Source organism: Poecilia mexicana, unplaced genomic scaffold (assembly GCF_051168715.1).
Source record: "Poecilia mexicana isolate PSO_F unplaced genomic scaffold, ASM5116871v1 scaffold_6, whole genome shotgun sequence".
NCBI lineage: Eukaryota > Metazoa > Chordata > Actinopteri > Cyprinodontiformes > Poeciliidae > Poecilia > Poecilia mexicana.
Window position 1 is genome coordinate 12,023,114 of NW_028263375.1, and position 24,101 is coordinate 12,047,214.

The following is a 24,101-nucleotide window of genomic DNA, read 5'->3' on the forward strand; positions in this document are numbered from 1 at the left end:
GTGTCAGGGTGGGGGAATTGTGTGTGTGTGTGTGTGTGTTTGATGATAGACCACTTTTTCACGCAGGGAAAGATTGTTTTGAATGGCTTTTCCTCCTCAACTGAAATACTTAAACGAACTAACTGCTGGCAAACTGATTGCTGTATTAACTCAGATGATCTTTTTTTCTGATGTAAAATATGACATTACTGATGTCACATTAAGTGCACGTTACTGAAACTCTGCGCAATTTAAGACTCGTGTTTCTAAAACAGGTCCTTTGCTCTAAAATTGACGTTCTCTCAGGATCATTGATGAAATGCTCACTACGGTCACTTCTCATTCTCCTGATGCGTCACTTATCAACTGGTCCAGCAAGTTATTTCTGTGTAGCCGCACACACACACACACACACACACACACACACACACACGCACACATCCATCAGACAGCCAGCGCACCTGCAGCGCGGACATCGCGTCTCTCTCAGACCTCCCTCTTCGCCGCTTTCCCCCACTTTCACTCGAAGTACTCGAGCACAGCCATGAGCTCCATCTCCGCGCTCATCTTCCTCTTCCTCTTCTTCTTTTTGTGCGTTGGATTTATTGGATGTAAACCCTCGTCGTCTTGTCCGAGCGGCCAGTTTCTGCTTAAAAACCAGTGCGTCCTGTGTCATCCCACCTGCTCCGAGTGCGACGGACACGAGCTGTTTGACTGCACTACCTGTGGAGTTTGTGAGTGAGCGATTTTTTTTTTTCTTAAATTACCCGAACTGGGAATCAGCGTTAAATTGATAGCTTTGTCAAATGAAAGATGAGGGTTAAACTTGTTAAGTTCCCCCAGAGCCACTTTTCTATGTGGGTCACCTTTACCCTATATAAAGATCTCATTATTTAAAGTCGCAATATATCAAGAAATGTAGACTTTCCATTGTGTTTTTCCCCCTAGTTTTTGTTCGTTGTTGTGTCTCTTGTCCTCTAAATGCCACCCAAGTTCAACAATCCTAGTTCTTTTTCTTTCTTTTTTTTTTTCAAAGGGGCACTATTTAATGGTTAACAAAGCTGAGTGCTTTAAAGTCCTTTGTGTTGGAGAAGGAACATGGTCTATCCTTCCCTCTTGTTAAACATTCAAAGAAAAACCATAAAAGTTGCTGATGTTTCTACCTGAGGGGCAAAATAAATGTAGGTGGGATCATTTCACTGTCTACTTTTCAGAATGTAATTTGATCATCTCATAATGGAGCCTTTGTTAATCAAAGAGGGAAAAATACACTGTTGTGGCTGTCTATTAAAAACATGTCTTTAATGAGGAAAACAGTGAGAATGAAAAAAAAAACAATTATGGCTGCCACAGGTGCTGCCACAGGACCAATGTAGTGTGAAAAATTAGCATTAAACACATCAGGACTTCTCTTGATAAATATATTTCTGAAGAAGCTACTGATGTGAAATTCACTCCAGATGCCAGTCACACAACCCACAAGTAATTTTCACAAGAAATAACTACTGAACAAAAATTTAAATTGAAATTATTCAGTGCTTCACGAGAAAACCTTTTTTTTTTTTTTTGATACCTCCTGCCTTAGCTGAGTAGTCTGTCGGATGCATTGTGCAGGCAAGATTTTCATCAGTTCCTGCTCAGAAACTGTTGGACGGCCTTTTCCATGCACATCAACGTTCAGCTCTTCCCATACAATTTATGTTCAGAGGCTGAAAGGGTCAATGTTTGGAGCGTTATTTTCTTTTCAGTTTTATTGGCTCTGTGTTTGGAATCATTGGCTTGTTAAAGAAATCCTATCAAGACAATAAACTGTTCCATCCCCTTATTAAATTACTTAAGTCTACCAGTACTACGTAGATAAATAGCTCAAAGCTATGATGGTCCCACCTCCAGATTTCTCTGCTGGTACGGGGCTTTCAGGGTGATGTGGGGTGCCATTGTTCCTGGTGTGCAGTGACATCTAATGACATACTTTGGCTCAGATTCTGCCAGCATTTCACTATTTATCCAAGTTGTCTGCAGCAAATTTCAAACAGGCTTTAAGGGACTTTTTCTTTGCTTAATGGCCGGGGCAGTTGAAGGCATTACTTATTGTTTTCATGATCAAACAGTGCCAGCTAATTTCAAATCTTTCTGGAGCTCTTTGCATTGCCTTTGGGTGTTGGTTGATTCTGCAGTCTAACATCTTATAAAAAAAAAAAGAAAAAAACACTTGGTCATGAGTGGTTTAAAAGGAAACCGTTTTTTTTTTTTTTTTTTTTTTTTTTTTTTTCCCCTTCATTGATTAGGTTCTCAATAGAGCATCCAGATATTTGGGAACACAACATGTTTATAACAATACATCTACTATATTTTGCAACAATGAGGTTGAGAAGGACTAAAAAGAGCTCTGTGGTTTTACCCATCATGCCATGCACTTGTGACGTAAAGAGGAGACTTTTCATAGTCCGTCATGATTAAAGCAGCTAATGTGAATTTGAACTGATAAGAAGTTAGATTTACTGACAGATCTTAGCTATTTATTGGTGTTCCATACCTTCTTGTGGCTTCTTTTCATCACATGTACAATACTTATTCCTTTTACCTGTCCATTCTACAACACAAAACTTGATTTATTGGACATTTTTTGTTTTGGTTCCGATCTCTGGGTCTATTATTTGGAGTGCCGCCATCTGTGGCGAATTTTATGTCAATAGGACCGTAAAAAATATATTGACTGAAATAAAATTATTGGTGTGCAAAAATACTTATTTTCCCCACTGTAACAATAACAAGCCTCCGGATGAGGCTCTGAGCCTGATTACTCTCATTTGAAGCATCACCAATCAGTCTCTCTGCAGCGATCTGTTAGCTGTGGTCAATACGTTTGAGATGCAGTCATTGCCTGCCGCTGTTATCCCCTTTTATTACTCATCTGATTGATTCCCTGAGCGTCCTGGTTCTTAATCATTCGAACTGATTCGCTCGGTGAGCCTTTCCATCTGTTTCGGTGACAAATACTGAACAACTCTGCAGCAGCTGTGCTGTGTTCATCTTTCTTTTATACCTTGAATTGCATTTATGCCCTCATTTATTGTCAGAAACATAATGATTTGTGCATCTTTAATAGCAATAATAACACAATATCGGCTTCAAGGCTGTAGGCTGAGCGTCTCCCTCTTCCTCCACAGATGAAGACGGACAGGAGCGTTTCCTGCACCAAGGTCGCTGTCGGACGCACTGCCCCAGGGGATTTTACCCTGACAGGGGTCACTATGTCTGCCTGCCCTGCATAGCCAATTGTGAACTCTGCACAGATGGCAATTTGTGCGCCAAATGCCGGGAACACAACAAACTTCAGAATGGGGTCTGCCAACCAGCGCTGTGTGGCACAGGTAAAAAGGTGAAGCGGAGTCAGTGTGCCTTGATAGAAAGATCTTTATTGTTGCTGGTTTTGTGTGTTTCAGGACAGATGCTGGACCCCGATACAGGAGAGTGCATCAAATGTGCAATGGCCTGCAAAACGTGTTCTACAGGTAAACAGACTTTCATTGTTTGAGCCCCATTCTCTTAGCCCTCATGTAAAAAGCATTCTTGCACGAGAGGTGATGATTTTGGTGGAAAGTGCCATTTGCCTCTTCTCCTGAATTCTAATTAATCCCCTTTTCTCCTTTGTACTGAGAAGACCCTGAGATTTGCAGCAGCTGCGTTCAAGGTTACTTTCTGTGAGTCTTTTATCTTCCTTCAGCGTTTTCATTCAATAAGTAGAATTTTCATCGCTCGCATGTTTGCTGTTAGAAAAGTCAGACACATTACAACCTGTAACAGAAATGCTGCACCAGTTTATACCCAGAGCTTTTCTTTTAATCATGAAGAAAGAATTATTGCAATTCTCAAACTCTTTTGTCTTGTGCACTGTGTCTTGTAAAAGTAATCACGCTCCTTGGTCTTTTTCAATTTTTTTTTTTTTTTTTTTTTTTTTTTATGTGACAACTGCAGACGTTAATGTATTTTAATAGAATTTGTGATTGCGGATCAACACAAAAGCTGGGCATGAAAGGAAAATTGTGTGTGAATTATTATTATTTTTTTTTTGCAGCTTAATGTTTGAAAAAGTGTGAGTGGAACATGCGTACTTTGTGTTGAATCCAGATCTTTTTTTTTTATTTTTTTTTTAATTTCCATAAATATGGAAATTACTCTCGTGGCAAGATTTTTTTTTCTCCCTTCTAGATGTTTTTTTTTTGGATTTGAATCCTTGTCTGAGGTATTTGCATGTTCTCCACAAACAGAGGTTCTCTGTCAGTACTCTTCCTCCAACTGTCAAAAACTATGCATGGCAACTTAATTGCTCTCACTGAATTTTTCCTAGGAGGGAGTGAGTGTGTGCATCTGTGATTGTTTGTCCTGTGTGTCTCCGTGTTGCTTTGTGTTGGACTAGTGACATGTCTAGGGTTCACCCCAACAGTGACCACTGAAGACAGGCAGGATCACAAGAGGGCAGTCAGTGGGTGAGAGGCTGGGGACATTTTGGGCAGGTGGCCAGTCTTGCTCAGTGCAACCAGCGCTGGAAAACAATTATGAATGCACACAAATACATCTAGCAGTAGCTTACAGTGGACAGTTGTCCTAATATTTGTGTTTTTCCACAATTGAAGGAAACTGAAGTAACCAGAGAGAACCTATGCATGCATGAGGAGAATGTGCAAACTCGTAAATTCCTCTGAGCAGCTAACTGAGCTGACTGGATTCAAACCCAACAACTTCTTCTTACTCTTAAATCTTACTGTTTTGTTTAAAAAATAAATAAAAATCTTAGCCTCTGTAAATGGTAACATTCCATACCATTTTCTGAACATTTCAGTTGAGTTGCCTTCTTTATATCACAGGAACATTTTACCTGGATTTCTGTTTACAGCAACTTATCACTTAGACCCAATGAGAAAAACTGGTTTAAGAGCTTGAACAGAACGCCAATTGTGTACTTCTCCCCCGAGTTTAGGCCTCCTGGTATGATGTGAGTCAGGTTACCTTCCATTTTCAGTCACAAGCCGTTACCTGAAACTCAGTTTGAGCTTAGAAGAGACCTAACAGAGCATGTTATGAAGAAGAGGAGTGGAACACAGAGAAACAAATACATGAATACCAGACTTTACCAACTTCCTCTGTGAATGACAGGAGATTATGTCTTAAGCGAAACTCTCCACTTACCTCCTTTCAGAGGTTTGCAGGGATACTCAGTCTTCCTCAGTGCATGTAGCTGAGTCAGACTAATGACTTTAAAAATGTAAAATGACAGAGCATCTCAGCAATTCCTGTAGCCACAGTTATTATTGCATCTACCACGAGTAGCACAAACCAATAAAAGAAACCCAATAAACTATGAGTCAATCATAAAGTGAAAAAGCTACCTCTCTGGGATGGACTGCAACAGTTCCCGGTGCTATAAGAGCTGGCGATATTTGAGTTTCTGCTTTCAGCCGCAAAGTAAAAATGTTAAAGGTTTTGAAGATGGACAGTTTTGGTGTAACTATGAATCCCTGGGGCCTGTGTCACTGTTGAATAAAACACTTGCTGTTGGACAAAATCTCAGCATGATGGATGCTTGGTATTTGTTGGCATTTATCTTTCTCCCTAAGGTGCCAACAAAGTGCAGCTAAACTGGAAAATTGCTGTTCTCCGTTCGGAATATAGCTTAAACCACTCATTTTGGGAATTTTATTTAAAAAAAAAATATGCACAGGCTACAGTCTAGTTTCGCCAGTTAGCAACAAAATCATGCGGTAAAAGACCTAATGTGCTAATGTGCTCTCCTGGAATGCATAGGCTAATATTTGCAGAGAGGGTTTCTTAAACATCCCACAGATTCTCAAGCAGAGCATCATCTCCTAGCTTTGAGACAGACCCTTGGTCTCCATCTGCAGCTATTGTGAGTGAGCTGATGGATGTGGTGTGGCGTCTCCAGCTGTTCTTCCTCAAACAGCTACCACATCTTATCACCGAACCCACAGCAACACAGTTGGAAGTGCAGCTTGGACTGTCAGTGGTCATATTCTGTCGTGGAGGAACTTGTCAAAACAGGCAGCAAGAGGGGGTTCTCTTACAAAAGCTGGGGGGTAATTATTCCCCAGGTCATATGCAGCTTTTTAGGCATGGGCTGCATATGAGCTAATTAGTTTTACTTAACATAGAAGAGCAACAGTTATAATGATATAATGATCCTTCCACGTACGCAAAAAAAAAAAAAAAAAGAAAAAATATCAAAAGGATCGTCTGAATTCAAAAAGTATGATACTTTCTCGCCTTTTGCATTTTTACAGATAAACACATTGTAAACTTGTAATTGTTCTGACATTTTGAATTGTACTACCTAACCCTATTTCTATAAAACAGATGGGTGTTGCTCCTTTAGTTTCCACAAGACTACCAATGTTTTTTTTTTGTGTGTGTCTGGAAATAATTCCCAAGCCATCACATTTGTAATTTTTTGTAAGCAAGGCCAAAGTGTAACAGCTTTTGTTCTGCCAGAGCCAGACTGTGACTGTGTAGTGACGGATGGGGGAGGGGTGTTCTGACTTATTCTCTACTTCATAGCTGAAGAAAACATAAGGCACTCCCCTAAGTTCAATGACATCCCAGTAAAAGGACTTCAAACTATTGGATTGACTTGATTTACATTTTTAAACCAGCCCGTGCTTAGCTGTAGCCAGTTTTAAATTATTTGCAAATATTTCTAAGTTTCATTTAAATTTGCTTAAAAATTGCAAATTTACGTTGCAATTTTTAAGCTTAAAATCGCAACGTAATAAACAAGATTAAAGCTCTGAGAAAACAGAATGAGAAACCATTTTTACTTTCTGTTTAAGAAAAAAAAAAGCTCCTCTTTCTATGCTGTCATACTATTGTTTGAGTGAATGCAGCTTTTGAAGGAGCAGAGCATTGAAGTCAACAATGCAGCTGCAGGTGTGCCATGAACTGACACAGGGCATGTTCAGGTCCCTGGTTTCCAATTCATCTAGTCTCAAATTTGAGTGTGCAGTAGCCGCTTGCAACACCAGTCACCTTCAACACTTTGAAAACAGCAGCTGTTTTCCATGGCCTGCTTTTTTTTTTTTTCCTGCACTTTCACCAATGCAAAAAATAGAAAAAAAAAAAAAAAAAAAAAGGAAGAAGAAACTTCATCTTGTTTAAAAAGCATGACAGCTAAAAGTCAAACGGTCATTAACCAATTACGAATACTTGGAGCGAGACAATTAATTTTCTAATTATTATGGATTTTTAATCTATTGGATGCAAATGAATATTGGGAATGGCATTTTAGTGGTATTTGAGTGAACCATTCCTTACAGTTTCAGACAGAAATGCCGCAGACACTGCCCTCAGAGCACCTACGAGGACCACGTCGGTGGAGTCTGTCTGTCCTGTCCAGCGCCATGTGAGGACTGCAGCACCAACACCCGCTGTCTCGCCTGCCAGCCGGGTTACTTCCTGAATGGTACAACTGCAAAAACACACACACATATATATATATATATATATATATATATATATATATTTCCTCCACTCCTTTATTTTAAAAACAATGAAAGTGAAGTGCAATTGACAGATCCTGACAGTTCTTATTATTGAAAAAAAAGCTTGGTTTAGTTTGTGTCTCTGAGCATTTATCCTTATTATAAACAAATAATGGCACTCCTGAGTCTTCATTTGGTTTGCAAATCAGGTGAGTGTCAGCAAATCTGGGGGAAAAAAAGATATGCAAATGTATGGTTTATGCAAAGAATGAATTAGCATTGCGCTGTTCTCTATCAGCAATAAGCTTTGAGACTGCAGAAAGAACGAGGAGGAAAAAAAAAAGGTTTAATATTAATAAAGATGAGCAAGTGTTCTGTCACTTTGTTCAATTGGACAACTGGGTGTCCTTTGGAATATATAATTTGGAATATATCATTTTGTTATGTGTAACCACAAGGTTCAGCCTTAAGATGGCGGTTGTGGTTGTATGTCCGGTGGAATTTGGAGAGAAAGCAACTCTGAAGAAGCAAATAAGAAATTTAAATTGTTGCTTTTTCTTTTTTCTAAGAGGAACTACAGTACTGTGAAAAACTAGTGACACTCTTACAGATTTCTTCTGTTTTGCTTAGTATCACAGCTAAATGTTTTAGATCAGTGTTTTTCAAAGTGAGGGCCACAACTCCCTCAGGGACCACCAGAGGGAACCAGAGGGGCCTCAGAAAGCTGGAGCAAAGATGAGGGGAAAAAAAAAAAAGGAATCTTATAATATTTTAAATCATACATTTTAATCTGTTATTAAACCATAATATGTTATCTGTTTTTCAATCATTATTAAAGACATGATTTATTGAAATGTTTTTTTGTTATGCTTGTTAAGCTTGTTGGGAGCCAGTCTAATTTATCTGCAAGATAGCATAGCAAGCGCAAAATGGAAAAATAAAAGTTTCTAACAAGAAAAAAACTGAAGGAACAGTCCTGCTGGGAAGGACACTGCTGTTTTTTGTTGTTTAGGTTGATTTTGAATTTTTTTTAGATTTCTTAATAATTAAAAACTACCTTAATTACTTACTGTGTTCATTTTTGTCTGAAAAAAAAATTGCTTGGCGACGTCTAAATAAGGGACAAAAAAGTAACAAACAGAAAAACTCCAAAGGTAGCAAATACTTGCTCAAATTTCTACATGACTGACATTATTTATATTTAAGCAGTTGAGTTTCAAAGTGTTCATATATCGTATCATAGGCACTATTTATCTTTAGTTAGCTTAGGAACTTTATTATTGCAATAAAGTCACTTTATCCTTTGCTGTTTCAGGAGAGGAGTGCATAAAACAGTGTCCATCGCAAACCTTCAGTGACTCCAGTGGGTGGCGCTGTCAGCTTTGCCACAGCTCATGCCAGACCTGTCATGGGCCTCATTCCACAGACTGTGACCTCTGTCTGAGTGGGAATCTGCCTCTGCACGGACAGTGTCCCCAGGTTAACTGCCCACTTGGCCAGTATTTTGATGGTAAGTAGAAAAAACTTAATTTAATTTGGCTAATGATGAAAGTAAGCTGACTTGCTGAAGGAAAAAAAAAAAAAAGGCTTGAGTCCAGATTTGATGATGAGGGTTGTTAAGTAGCATTAGAAGGATGCAGTAATCAAGGTGCTTCACCATCACATTCCGCTCATTGCTGCTAAAAAAATAAATCAGGACCATCCGTGTTGTAAATCAGGAGAGTTTGTGAAACAAGGAGAGAACACAAGGTCAATAGTTTATCAGTTTTGGCTCTGACCTTGTACCAACCAGTGTGCCCTATTGGTACGTTTCTTTGTGTTGACGATTGCAAAAGAGTTTCATTAATTATCAAAAAAATAGCCTTTGACATAACTAATGACAAATATCTAACGCAGCCAAATCTTGACTTTCAAAGGAAATCAGCGTGTGTAGAATATGATTAACTAAATTACTGACTGGTGCATGTGCTCAAATTTCTAATTGAAATGTCTTTTCATGTACAGTTTGTACTCTTTTTCTATTTTCATTTAATGTGTTGGTAAACAATTCCTAATCTTTAGCCATTTTAAATTAAGAGGTACAAATGTCCAGCTGGAGTTTTTAGTATTTTGACATATTCTACCAGCATTCTATTTTCTGAATAAAGTCAGAAGTGTCCCCGCCTCAGCCTCGGGCTGGAAGATACGGCACCGCTGATGGAAGAGGTTACACATGGGCTGGGCAACACACAGGATATGTAAAGGTCTGCTGACATCTCAGATACATCCAGTCAGACTGGATGAAGAATGTCTATGAATAACAATTTTCACGTCTTGCCACAAACTTCGAAGTGGTTTCCTGGAAGGTGAACGCTACTGTAGTTTCAAGTGTTATGCAACCTTCCCAGATTTTCCTCCCGGCTTGGAAATAAGGGAAAGCCAAAACAGCAGATAACCCTTCATGCCAACAATAAAAATACAAGTGTCTATTGCGTTCATAAACATCAATATATTATACATGTTACAGCCAGAACATTGCATCAGTTTAAAAATGTATTGCACAGTTCTTTTAGCTAACTGTCTAAATTCTTGCGCACTCGTTGTAGCCTGCATTTGTCATTTGTTGGATGGGAACCAGCTCTGTAAATGACATTTTAATCTACAGTGGATCTTTATTCTTATTTATATTGAATAACAGCAAGTGCTTGACATTTTCGAATTGGGTAACTTTATATGCCAGCGATCTGTACGGGATTCCCAGTAATAAAGTGAGGCTGAGCGAGCAAAGTAACAGAACAGCCAGTTAGCACGTCAGCACAAAACCGAGCGTAGATCACAAAGATAACATCTTATATTCTTGATTGATCTGTGAGTAAAAACAAATTTCTTTGTCCTTCGGTTGGCATTAAAGTTCATACTGAAATTAAACTCCATAAAGGTAAACTCTGTTTCCAAATTAGAGGACTTCTGAAGCCACTTCATCATCGAAATGGTAACCACTCTTTTCCGATTTTTATTTCTTACAATTTACTGCACAATTGCATACTACTTTTATGTTTGTCCATCATATAAAATATCAGAAAAAAAAAAAAACACATCAAAGCTTGTGGTTATAATGCAGCTAAATATGAAAACTTTGAGAAGAATTTGTAATTTAACAAGAAGCTCTAAATGTGATGCTGCTTAAAATGTTGTTCGATTCAAATGTTAGCACAGACAGTTTAGTCTTTGTTCAATCAGTTCAGATGACTTTGCCTCTCATGGTTTTGCAGCCCTATTACTGCCAGCAGGACGTCATGTGCCTTTTCATGAGGAATGGCTTCTGTGCGCATTATAAAAGCCTGATTAGACCCGAGCTACAGTGATAATTGCTTTTCTGCAAAGGTTCTTGTGAAACCTGTCAGGCCGAGGCCCTTCATCACCAATTAGACACCTCCGGGAAGTCTGCTCCAGACCTTTCCACTGTGCTTTTATTACTCTGAATCCTGTGGAAAATGTTCTCCTTTCTTTCCCAAAATCTTTGCTTTCAACACAAACAGAAAACCTTTCAAAAGGTCTCCAAACGGTGTGTGCCATCATAAATGTGTCCATTGATTCTGTCTGGGTGAAACTAGACTCCAATTAAGTTGTAAAACCATCTCCAGTCAGCGTCTGTTTTGCAAGCAAAATATGGAATTTGATTTAACTTTAATTAATCGTTGTTCAAGAATTATTGCCTTTTTTTCTCCTTACGTCAAAATATCATTTGATCCTTTTTTGGGGGGGATTGATATATTTATATATAAAATACAGAGAACAAGGGGGCAAATGAATGCACCATAACACACAAGTATATCTATGCAAATGCCATACAAATGCTACAGGTAAAATAACAAAATACACAGAGAGAGAAACAAAAGCATGTAAGAGCCAGAGGTACCACTGTTAGATGTCGTGTGTTTCAGGAAAAGGTTTCCTGCAAATATTCATGAATTTGATGCATTTCTTATTCTTCAGCACATCATTTGTTGTGGGTCTCATGCACTTTCTCATCAGTTGTGCTCGGAAAACACCCTCCGTTTTTAGCAGGCTATGTTGCCCTCTACTGGTCGGAAAAACTCAAACGTTTGGCACTTTTTTTTTCTTTCTTTTACATGTGTTTAATTTTCAGGGAAATTTGGTGGTTGCCACTCGTGCGACCCATCCTGTAAAACCTGCTTCGGCCCACAGGCGCTGGATTGTTCCTCCTGTTTCCAAGGTGCGAATATTAACTGTTCACAACCACTGACTGTGGGTTGGAACATGATTGGAACGCTGCAAACGTGCACATTTTTACACTTCATGTTTACGTTTGTGTAATTTGTCAGGGTATTTCTTGGACCTGGAGAGTTCTTGTGTAGAACAGTGTCCGTCAGGCTCTTATGCGAACCCTGCCACCCGGCTGTGCGAAGACTGCTCGCCAAACTGCGAGGACTGCGTGGACACCAGTGATAATTGCATCAGCTGCCCAAAAGGCAGCAACACATTCTTCCTGCACCAAGGCCGGTGTTGGTCAAATTGCCCAGAGTAAGCAGTATGTTGAATAGTACAGATGAGCTGTTGCTTCCTCTACATGTGCTGTCAAATGTCTACCTTTCTTTACATTCAGGGGTTTGTTTGAGACTCCGGACGGTTCATGTGAGGCCTGTGATAGCTCCTGCCTGACTTGCGATGAGAAAAAGTCTCAGTGTCTCTCCTGCCCTGATGGCCACTACCTGGAGAGCGGCACATGCAGACTGAACTGTTCACTGCGGGCGTACCCAGCAGACGACGGCACCTGCAGACGCTGTCCTCCCCACTGTGATGTCTGCTCCGATGACAGAACCTGTTTCAGTGAGTTATCAGATCTGCTCTAGGTTATTGCCAAAGCGAAATCTTGTGCAGTTCTGATTTTCACCTCGTCTCCATCTCACAGAATGCACGTTCCTCTACTTGATGCTAAACGGTGTGTGCAAGGCCAGCTGTCCCATGGGTTATTACGAGGACATGGAGGAGGGCCTGTGCACTCAGTGCCACCCTACCTGTGGCAGCTGTTCTGGACCGCTGCCGGACGACTGTGAGACCTGCTCAACCTTCAGTCCCAAGCTCTATAAAGGTTCATGTCTCAAAGACTGCCCTGAGGGTACCTACTATGAGACGTCAGCTGAGGAGTGCCAGGGTAAGCTTCCAAACTCAGTTTCATGATCTGGTGATAGTGGTTCAAACTAAAATCTGATTCAGAATCTAAAGCAAGACATGAAAATTGATTTTCTCTTTCAGTCTCCATCCCATCTGACTGACTAGAGCTAATTTGCTAAAAGTAACAGGGAACATTTGAAAAACTATCACTGCAGAGAAAGGTGGTTGATAAATTATCCAGGGGATAAAACAAATGCATTACTCGGTTTAAATTTTTACAAATTTAACTCTGAAAAATGTATTTTTTTTTTCACACATCATGTATGACTTTTTAGAATAACTACTATATTTGACAACATTCCAATATTATGTTGTATCGTATATTACAAAATAAGAGGAGAGAGAAAAGACAGGATTACTCAGATGGACTTTTTCTACAACTTGTTTAAGCAGAAAAAATACTTTTTATCCAGTCCACAATTCCTAGCATGTTCTTTTTGATTAAACATTTTTTCCCTAATCAAATACCAAAAGTAACTGTAATACCAGTAAGAAATAGATTGTAGCTTATAGAAGGTCATATAACAATAAGCTCTTACAGTTAAGCCACAAAGGTCTTCACTTCCTCTTTCTTATGTAAAAGCAGTGATGATATTTCACCAGTGCACACTAACTCGGCTGCGTATCTGCAGAGTGCCACCAGACGTGTATGAGCTGCAGTGGTCCAGACCCAAACCAGTGCACCCAGTGCGAGAGGGGACTGGTTCTGGATCCCGGCACCTTACTGTGCGGCGTCACAGGAGACGAGACGTGCCCGACGAGAACGTACCTCCACGACAACCAGTTCACTTGCATGGGCTGCCACAAGCACTGTTACTCCTGCCAGGGCCCCGGCAGTGATGAATGTCTGACCTGTGCCGTCCCCAGATACCTTCATAGTGAGTGTTTCCCACCAATGCTGAGATTCTCTAAGGAATGAGAAGTAACTGATTACTTCAAGTCAGTTGAGGTTACTACATTTAGATACACTGAGATAAATATTGTTCCAATAGTCCAGATGGTAATCTAATGGGTTTGTAGGGTTCTGATTAATTTTGAGTTATGGTACTTGGGGTAATGGTGGTAATGGTGGTAGGGGTTTGCCCTGCAATCAGCAGGTTGCTGGTTTGAACCCCGCTCTGTTGTTGTGTCCTTTTTCGCCCACCTTGCCTTGCTGGTGGTCAGAGGGCCTGGTGGTGCCAGCTGGCATGACAGATCCTTCTCAGAGTTTGCATACTAACAATAATTTCATCCACAATGTGCAGCAGTATCAGCATCTCTCCATGTTTTAAACCAAGAATGAAGTAAAACTTGAGCAAGACTTGTAAATGACTCATTATACTACTCTTGACTCTGCGATAAAAGCACTGAAAAGACACCACTTGGATGAAAATATTACATTTATACAATATTATTATCAAGTTTATTCAAGATAATTGTCACGTTTGCACAATGTATTATAACATTTGTGCTTTAAAATGGTCACGTTACAATGTGACGGTCTTCAAAAATATTTTATCTCCTGTGACAACAATACGCTTACGTAGAAACCAGATACTAAACTTCAGCTCCAACGTTGCTGCCGTCTTGGGAGGATGTCCTTATTTAATTTTCGGTTGAACCAACCAACCAACTCAGCCTATACCACTTGTCAAATGAACAAGTTCTTTACACAGCAAATACTTTGAAATGGCATGCTTGCTATTTCTGAAGAACTTAGCTTCTGTTTACATTTGACAGATCTACAATAGCTGCAAGGATATGTTTAAGTTTTTCACACTCAGGTTCTGCATTTGGCTTAATAACAACATGCTGTTATACTGATAGTTTTTTTCTACTTAACTTTAAAAGATGACTTGGTTTTGTAATGTTTTCTTTTTTTTAACCATGCATGATTCCTCATTATAAATTCAGAACCCTGAAAAAAAAAAATCAAATTACATAAGACTGAAAATGAAGGATTTTTAATGCAGGAAGGTTATTCTAGGTCTGGGAGAATCATGGGGAAGATTGCTAACTTGGCAGTTGTCAAGTACAGTAATTACCAAAGAAGCCCTGTGGTCACAGTGTGCTGTATCCTACAATATAAATAAAAAATTGAGTGGAAGGACAAAGTGTGTAGACAGAAGATACACAAGTACCAGCCTTAAGAGGATTGTGCAGCACAGTCCATTTGAGAGTTTGGGGAATATTTACGAGGTGTGGACTGGAGCTGGGGTTCGTGATTGTGATAACTTCTGTCAGACTGGGCAGGGCAGCTGTGGCTACTATTCTGTTTAAGGTCCTTCTCAGAGTTTGCATACTAACAATAATTTCATCCACAATGTGCAGCAGTATCAGCATCTCTCCATGTTTTAAACCAAGAATGAAGTAAAACTTGAGCAAGACTTGTAAATGACTCATTATACTACTCTTGACTCTGCGATAAAAGCACTGAAAAGACACCACTTGGATGAAAATATTACATTTATACAATATTATTATCAAGTTTATTCAAGATAATTGTCACGTTTGCACAATGTATTATAACATTTGTGCTTTAAAATGGTCACGTTACAATGTGACGGTCTTCAAAAATATTTTATCTCCTGTGACAACAATACGCTTACGTAGAAACCAGATACTAAACTTCAGCTCCAACGTTGCTGCCGTCTTGGGAGGATGTCCTTATTTAATTTTCGGTTGAACCAACCAACCAACTCAGCCTATACCACTTGTCAAATGAACAAGTTCTTTACACAGCAAATACTTTGAAATGGCATGCTTGCTATTTCTGAAGAACTTAGCTTCTGTTTACATTTGACAGATCTACAATAGCTGCAAGGATATGTTTAAGTTTTTCACACTCAGGTTCTGCATTTGGCTTAATAACAACATGCTGTTATACTGATAGTTTTTTTCTACTTAACTTTAAAAGATGACTTGGTTTTGTAATGTTTTCTTTTTTTTAACCATGCATGATTCCTCATTATAAATTCAGAACCCTGAAAAAAAAAAATCAAATTACATAAGACTGAAAATGAAGGATTTTTAATGCAGGAAGGTTATTCTAGGTCTGGGAGAATCATGGGGAAGATTGCTAACTTGGCAGTTGTCAAGTACAGTAATTACCAAAGAAGCCCTGTGGTCACAGTGTGCTGTATCCTACAATATAAATAAAAAATTGAGTGGAAGGACAAAGTGTGTAGACAGAAGATACACAAGTACCAGCCTTAAGAGGATTGTGCAGCACAGTCCATTTGAGAGTTTGGGGAATATTTACGAGGTGTGGACTGGAGCTGGGGTTCGTGATTGTGATAACTTCTGTCAGACTGGGCAGGGCAGCTGTGGCTACTATTCTGTTTAAGGTCCTTCTCAGAGTTTGCATACTAACAATAATTTCATCCACAATGTGCAGCAGTATCAGCATCTCTCCATGTTTTAAACCAAGAATGAAGTAAAACTTGAGCAAGACTTGTAAATGACTCATTATACTACTCTTGACTCTGCGATAAAAGCACTGAAAAGACACCATCTGGATGAAAATATTACATTTATACAATATTATTATCCAGTTTATTCAAGATAATTGTCACGTTTGCACAATGTATTATAACATTTGTGCTTTAAGATTGTCACGTTACAATGTGACGGTCTTCAAAAATGTTTTATTTTCTGTGACAACAATACGCTTACGTAGAAACCAGATACAAATCTTCAGCTCCAACGTTGCTGCCGTCTTGGGAGGATGTCCTTTATTTAATTTTCGGTTGAACCAACCAACCAACTCAGCCTATACCACTTGTCAAATGAACAAGTTCTTTACACAGCAAATACTTTGAAATGGCATGCTTGCTATTTCTGAAGAACTTAGCTTCTGTTTACATTTGACAGATCTACAATAGCTGCAAGGATATGTTTAAGTTTTTCACACTCAGGTTCTGCATTTGGCTTAATAACAACATGCTGTTATACTGATAGTTTTTTTCTACTTAACTTTAAAAGATGACTTGGTTTTGTAATGTTTTCTTTTTTTTAACCATGCATGATTCCTCATTATAAATTCAGAACCCTGAAAAAAAAAAATCAAATTACATAAGACTGAAAATGAAGGATTTTTAATGCAGGAAGGTTATTCTAGGTCTGGGAGAATCATGGGGAAGATTGCTAACTTGGCAGTTGTCAAGTACAGTAATTACCAAAGAAGCCCTGTGGTCACAGTGTGCTGTATCCTACAATATAAATAAAAAATTGAGTGGAAGGACAAAGTGTGTAGACAGAAGATACACAAGTACCAGCCTTAAGAGGATTGTGCAGCACAGTCCATTTGAGAGTTTGGGGAATATTTACGAGGTGTGGACTGGAGCTGGGGTTCGTGATTGTGATAACTTCTGTCAGACTGGGCAGGGCAGCTGTGGCTACTATTCTGTTTAAGGTCCTTCTCAGAGTTTGCATACTAACAATAATTTCATCCACAATGTGCAGCAGTATCAGCATCTCTCCATGTTTTAAACCAAGAATGAAGTAAAACTTGAGCAAGACTTGTAAATGACTCATTATACTACTCTTGACTCTGCGATAAAAGCACTGAAAAGACACCACTTGGATGAAAATATTACATTTATACAATATTATTATCAAGTTTATTCAAGATAATTGTCACGTTTGCACAATGTATTATAACATTTGTGCTTTAAAATGGTCACGTTACAATGTGACGGTCTTCAAAAATATTTTATCTCCTGTGACAACAATACGCTTACGTAGAAACCAGATACTAAACTTCAGCTCCAACGTTGCTGCCGTCTTGGGAGGATGTCCTTATTTAATTTTCGGTTGAACCAACCAACCAACTCAGCCTATACCACTTGTCAAATGAACAAGTTCTTTACACAGCAAATACTTTGAAATGGCATGCTTGCTATTTCTGAAGAACTTAGCTTCTGTTTACATTTGACAGATCTACAATAGCTGCAAGGATATGTTTAAGTTTTTCACACTCAGGTTCTGCATTTGGCTTAATAACAACATGCTGTTATACTGATAGTTTTTTTCTACTTAACTTTAAAAGATGACTTGGTTTTGTAATGTTTTCTTTTTTTTAACCATGCATGATTCCTCATTATAAATTCAGAACCCTGAAAAAAAAAAATCAAATTACATAAGACTGAAAATGAAGGATTTTTAATGCAGGAAGGTTATTCTAGGTCTGGGAGAATCATGGGGAAGATTGCTAACTTGGCAGTTGTCAAGTACAGTAATTACCAAAGAAGCCCTGTGGTCACAGTGTGCTGTATCCTACAATATAAATAAAAAATTGAGTGGAAGGACAAAGTGTGTAGACAGAAGATACACAAGTACCAGCCTTAAGAGGATTGTGCAGCACAGTCCATTTGAGAGTTTGGGGAATATTTACGAGGTGTGGACTGGAGCTGGGGTTCGTGATTGTGATAACTTCTGTCAGACTGGGCAGGGCAGCTGTGGCTACTATTCTGTTTAAGGTCCTTCTCAGAGTTTGCATACTAACAATAATTTCATCCACAATGTGCAGCAGTATCAGCATCTCTCCATGTTTTAAACCAAGAATGAAGTAAAACTTGAGCAAGACTTGTAAATGACTCATTATACTACTCTTGACTCTGCGATAAAAGCACTGAAAAGACACCATCTGGATGAAAATATTACATTTATACAATATTATTATCCAGTTTATTCAAGATAATTGTCACGTTTGCACAATGTATTATAACATTTGTGCTTTAAGATTGTCACGTTACAATGTGACGGTCTTCAAAAATGTTTTATTTTCTGTGACAACAATACGCTTACGTAGAAACCAGATACAAATCTTCAGCTCCAACGTTGCTGCCGTCTTGGGAGGATGTCCTTTATTTAATTTTCGGTTGAACCAACCAACCAACTCAGCCTATACCACTTGTCAAATGAACAAGTTCTTTACACAGCAAATACTTTGAAATGGCATGCTTGCTATTTCTGAAGAACTTAGCTTCTGTTTACATTTGACAGATCTACAATAGCTGCAAGGATATGTTTAAGTTTTTCACACTCAGGTTCTGCATTTGGCTTAATAACAACATGCTGTTATACTGATAGTTTTTTTCTACTTAACTTTAAAAGATGACTTGGTTTTGTAATGTTTTCTTTTTTTTAACCATGCATGATTCCTCATTATAAATTCAGAACCCTGAAAAAAAAAAATCAAATTACATAAGACTGAAAATGAAGGATTTTTAATGCAGGAAGGTTATTCTAGGTCTGGGAGAATCATGGGGAAGATTGCTAACTTGGCAGTTGTCAAGTACAGTAATTACCAAAGAAGCCCTGGTCACAGTGTGCTGTATCCCACAATATGAATAAAAAATTGAGTGGAAGGACAAAGTGTGTAGACAGAAGATACACAAATACCAGCCTTAAGAGGATTGTGCAGCACAGTCCATTTGAGAGTTTGGGGAATATTTGCCAGGTGTGGACTGGAGCTGGGGTTCGTGATTGTGATAACTTCTGTCAGACTGGGCAGGGCAGCCGTGGCTACTATTCTGTTTAAGGTCCTTCTCAGAGTTGCCGTCCTGGGAGGATGTCCTTTATTTAATTTTCGGTTGAACCAACCAACCAACTCAGCCTATAACACTTGTCAAATGAACAAGTTCTTTACACAGCAAATACTTTGAAATGGCATGCTTGCTATTTCTGAAGAATTTAGCTTCTGTTTACATTTGATGGGTCTACAATAGCTGCAAGGATATGTTTAAGTTTTTCACACTCAGGTTCTGCATTTGGCTTAATAACAACATGCTGTTATACTGAACCTTTTCTTCTACTTAACTTGTCAAGTACAGTAATTAAGAAGCCCTGTGGTCACAGTGTGCTGTATCCCACAATATAAATAAAAAATTGAGTGGAAGGACAAAGTGTGTAGACAGAAGATACACAAGCACCAGCCTTAAGAGGATCCATCCATCCATCCATCCATCCATCCATCCATCCATCCATCCATCCATCCATCCATCCATCCATCCATCCATCCATCCATCCATCCATCCATCCATCCATCCATCCATTCATTTTCTTTACACCCTTAGTGGGATCAGGAGGGTTGCTGGTGCCTATCTCCAGTTAACGTTTCGGGCGAGAGGCGGGGTACACCCTGGACAGTTCGCCAGTTTGTCGCAGGCCTTTGAGAGGATTGTGCAGCAAAGTCCATTTGAGAGTTTGGGGAATATTCACTAGGTGTGGACTGGAGCTGGGGTTCGTGATTGTGACAACCACTCCAGAGACGACAAAAGCATCTTACCTGGAGCGAGAAGAAAAACGACTTGAGTGTTGCTCAGTGGAACACAGAACCCTTTTCAGATGAAATTTAATTTGCATTTCATTTGGTCAGTGATGATTTGCGAAGCGGTCATCTGCTGGCGTTGGTCTGTCAGCATCACAGCTATCTGCCAGGAAACTTTTGAACACTTCAGATCTACCTTTACAGAGATATGAATTAACTTCAGACTATTACTGGCTGGTAGCCAGAATTATCAAAATTACTAGAAATGAATGCTTGAAATACACCACTGTGCATAATGTGGCACATAATATAATCATGTATTGAATTACATTACAAAAATACATTTCTTTTGTGCTGATATTCTAATTTGTTGAGATCTTAATGGATTCTTCCTGACTATACTAACCAAGGGAAACACTGTGGAGACACGGCCCAAGAACATAATTTATGAAAGTAAAATACCTTCCAATGAGTTTATTAGAAATGAATTTGGCTAGACCATCAGGATGGAGAAATGAGGTTGGGAGGAAATCAGGAGAGGGAGAGTTGGTCTCAGATTAGTGGGAGAGCAGTGGTGTACAAATGCGATAACTTTTGTACACCACTGTGTATCTACTGTACAGTTTTATTTATTTTTATTGACGTTTTTTTTTCTTCTAAATTTCTATCGGAGTCAAGGATAAGAACAATATATTTTTCGGTATTTTAAAGGGTTGGAAAGATGAGCAATTGATGCTGAATCCTGTTTTTAAATTACACAATGAAGCTGAGAGCTGAGTAGCAGAGAACATATGGAAATGATTCCATATGAGCTGGTATTCACCGTTCTTTATTTTCTCCTCCAGACAGCAGCTGTGTGGATGAATGTCCTGCTGCTACGTACTCCACAAGGCAGGAAGCTGACGGACAGGAGCTGGGATTCTGCTTGCCTTGTGACCATGTTTGCTCCAGCTGCACTGGGGCGTCGCCTCGAGACTGCCTGACCTGCTCTGTGGGATACCTGCGGCTCTTCCAGCTCTGCGTCCTCCACTGCCCCACCGGGTACAAAACTGAAGCTCGACCTGATTGTTTTTTTTCAGTCTGCACTGAAAGGCTGTGATCCAAATATCGCAGCTTGTGTCTGATTTGGAAGTCAGATTCTTAGAATGTAATTTGACTGAGTGGCTTGTACTTGTATAGCACTTTATCCAGTCTAGACGACTAGAGAGCGCTTCACACTGATGGTGGTAAGCTACATGCTCCTGCATATGGAGCCAAATCGATCCTAATTCATCTGATTCTCTGTTGCACATATAATCTGACACGTATCTAATTACTTTTTGATGAATAGTGTTTTTTTTTTTGTATTTTTTTTTTTAAATCAAATTATCCATTTATCATTTATGTGTTTCTTCAGGTATTACAAACAGGGCTCTCGCTGCCAAAAATGTGACCCGTCCTGCGAGTTGTGCACAGGGCCGGGGCCGGAGTCCTGCCGGGCCTGTCTCCCTCCCCTCCTGGAGCTGCAAGGCACCAAGCTGTGCGTCGAACGCTGCCCGCACCGCTTCTATCAGGTCAATGACCTCTGCAAACAGTGCCATACCAGCTGTCAGACCTGCACAGGTACAGACATTTCCAGCTGTAGCATTTTTTTTTTCTTTTGTTCCCGTTCGAGTGAACAATAAGCCGTATTGTCGAATCGAGTTTGTCTTTATAATATGTCAATGTGTGTAAGGAAATTTTCCTCCATTTGCATAAGATTTTCAGATTAGTTATACAGTGTACACGTGATTTCAGACTCCTCGCCTCAAGGCTGCCTGACGTGCGACTGGGGTAGCACTCTGAAGGACAGTGTCTGCTACCCACGCTGTGAAGAGGGGCAGTACTTTTCAGAAATGGTGAGCTCACCTTTACAATGGTCAGAAGTGCTCTGTAAGGCTGCTTAATATTACGTTTCTTCCTGAACAGGAAAAGCTGTCTTGTTCAAATTTTGGTTGGTGGGAGAGACAAAATTACAAGCATGAATCTGTAGGATTAAAAAATAAATAAATAAATAACATTACTGTAAAGTAAATCTACAGTTTCTTGCAAAAGTATTGTTATTTATCAGCTTACAACCACGGTCGTCATTTTATTTTATTGGCATTTAATGTGATAAACCAAGACAAAGTAGTGAATATTTATGAAAGGAAACAACATATTGTTTTGCTTTTTTTTTTTTTTTTCATATGTAGTTAAATGTTAATATAAATACAGATATTCTGTGAAGGTTTGTAAGCATCACCCTGAAGATCAACTCTGGAACAACAGAGTTTGGTTATGAAAAAGAATCTTGAGTTCTGAAAATCACCAAAGAAGCAACCGAGATCCACAGCTGAAGCCGACTCTGCTGACAGCTCAACTTTTAGTCGTGCCTTCTATAAATATGTTCTTTATGGAAAAATATGAAGCACTAAGTTATTATCGAAGAAAAGAAGTTATAAGGTGTGTAAGTTATACATGTCATGTGCATGAAGGTGCTCTTATGTGACGAGGCCAACAAGTATTTCTGGCCTGCATGGGAGATTTTTTGTGTGTCCGAAACATAAACCATCCCCTGCTCTAAAATGTCACGGTGGCAGCATCATGCTGTGGGGATGCTTCTCTTCTTTGTGGCTTTTTGGGACAGGGAAGCTGGTCAGAGTTGATAAGAAGATAGATGGCGCTCTAATGCACACAGCATTCCTGGAGGAAATCATTTAAGAGACTGTAAACACTTACGACTGGGGAAAGACTTTCCTTTTCCAGCTGGATCAAAATCTAAAACATACACAGTTAAACTGGAAGGGTTTTGATCAAACCCCAAAAGGTTTTTGGCATTTATATGACAAAAGATGGAAATGTTTAAGGGTAACGAAAGAAGTGACTAGTAGTTATTGAGCCACTCTGCTCTCCTTTCAGTGTGTTGCTCTGTGTATCATGTGCTGTGCAATGACGGGTGCTGCTGTTTGGTAGGAAACCTGTGAGCTTTGCGACGGCTCCTGCAGGCACTGCGTCGGCCCCAGACCTGACCACTGTCTGACCTGTCACGCAGACTTCGCCCTCCATGCTGTAGAGAACCGTTGCTCCCGCTGCTGTCAGGCTCCAGGGAATCACACCAACTGCTGTGTTTGTGACACTCGCTCAGGTAAACATGCCAGCCACCCAAAGCATTTCAGGATTGTTTTGATGTGGGGGAAAAAAAAAACAAAAAAAAACAGTATAAGTGTTATCTTTTTTTTCTCTTCCCTAGCTCTTTGTGTGGAGGCTCCTCTGTCCAGGACTGGAGATCACAAGGGGTTGGACACAAATATGTCCTCGCGGGCTTTGAAGCACACCTCAGCTGCTCTGCCCGTTGCCCTGCTGCTGGCAGCCGGTCTGGCCCTGGCGGTCTTCGCCTTGGTCAAGGCACATGCCAGGAGGAGGCTTTGCTGGAGCCAAAGCTATGAGAGACTGAGTGGGAGCGGCGGCATCAACATGCCACACGGCGTGCCCGAGCCCGACAGCGGCGACGAGGTAGATGTGGTTTACACCAGCCGAGGCGGATCGGTTTATAGACGCTACAGCTTCATCCTTGAGCAGGACACAGACGCAGACCAAGATGTCATCGGAAATCAGTCTTAGATGCGTCCATGCCACGGCGTACGGTCGCTGACTGATTGTAACTGTAAAGTTTGGTTTAAAAGAGTAGTTTAGTTTATGTTTAGAAAGACATGGAGATGTATTTACAGATGTTTACATGTAATCATAGTGTTAATTTGAGGCTTTTAATGATTATTTGAACATGATTTTTGTTTAAAGTTGAAATAATTTTTAAAACAAGAGCTGCATGCACAAGTTTGAATTTGTGATGGAATTTCTCTACACCGCAGATAATCTCTTACACTCCCACAAATATTTACATATACTGTCATGATGCTTGTTGTAGTCTGTGCCAGAAGCTTGGTAATGGTGTAAAAAAGGTTTGGTAAAAGTCCAACCTGCTGAGGGTCATTTAAAGAAAATTTAGTGTGTGTGCATGTAAAAGTTTCTGCACTGTGTACATGAGGCAAAAATCCCAAATAAATCCAAACTTGTACATGTTCTAATTTTATTTTATTTTTTTTAAATCACAGAAATTTTATGTTGTAGAATAATTCCACTCTGGCCACTCTGGAAAAGCAATTATTTAAATGCAACATTAAAATGAATAAAACATTTTGTGT

General features: G+C 39.5%; 1 protein-coding gene across 3 annotated transcripts; it reads left to right on the plus strand.

The window, feature by feature from the left end:
* The first annotated feature begins 261 nt into the window (after window positions 1-261).
* Window positions 262-23,984, plus strand: LOC106919765 (cysteine repeat modular protein 2). 3 transcript variants are annotated; one of them, XM_014990332.2, is made up of 16 exons: window positions 263-713; window positions 3,150-3,353; window positions 3,426-3,494; window positions 3,644-3,683; window positions 7,308-7,453; window positions 8,788-8,982; window positions 11,602-11,688; window positions 11,798-11,996; window positions 12,079-12,302; window positions 12,385-12,627; window positions 13,280-13,525; window positions 20,745-20,940; window positions 21,296-21,501; window positions 21,676-21,776; window positions 22,873-23,044; window positions 23,150-23,984. In XM_014990332.2, the coding sequence occupies exons 1-16, from the start codon at window positions 299-301 to the stop codon at window positions 23,518-23,520; spliced, it is 3,114 nt and encodes a 1,037-aa protein (XP_014845818.2). In that variant the 5' UTR covers window positions 263-298; the 3' UTR covers window positions 23,521-23,984. The 3 variants fall into 3 exon arrangements, with proteins under 3 accessions (XP_087862384.1, XP_014845818.2, XP_087862385.1); XM_088006258.1 differs by having other exon boundaries at window positions 262-713; window positions 3,150-3,494; XM_088006259.1 differs by lacking the exons at window positions 263-713; window positions 3,644-3,683 and having other exon boundaries at window positions 3,175-3,353.
* Window positions 23,985-24,101: the final 117 nt, after the last annotated feature.

Bases quoted from the DNA above. Each gene is read 5' to 3' on its own strand.
- LOC106919765 (XM_088006258.1), top strand. From the start codon at position 299: ATGCTCACTACGGTCACTTCTCATTCTCCTGATGCGTCACTTATCAAC. The intron at 12,303-12,384 runs GTGAGTTATCAG...TCCATCTCACAG, and splicing joins CGATGACAGAACCTGTTTCA to AATGCACGTTCCTCTACTTG. The intron at 12,628-13,279 runs GTAAGCTTCCAA...GCGTATCTGCAG, and splicing joins GTCAGCTGAGGAGTGCCAGG to AGTGCCACCAGACGTGTATG.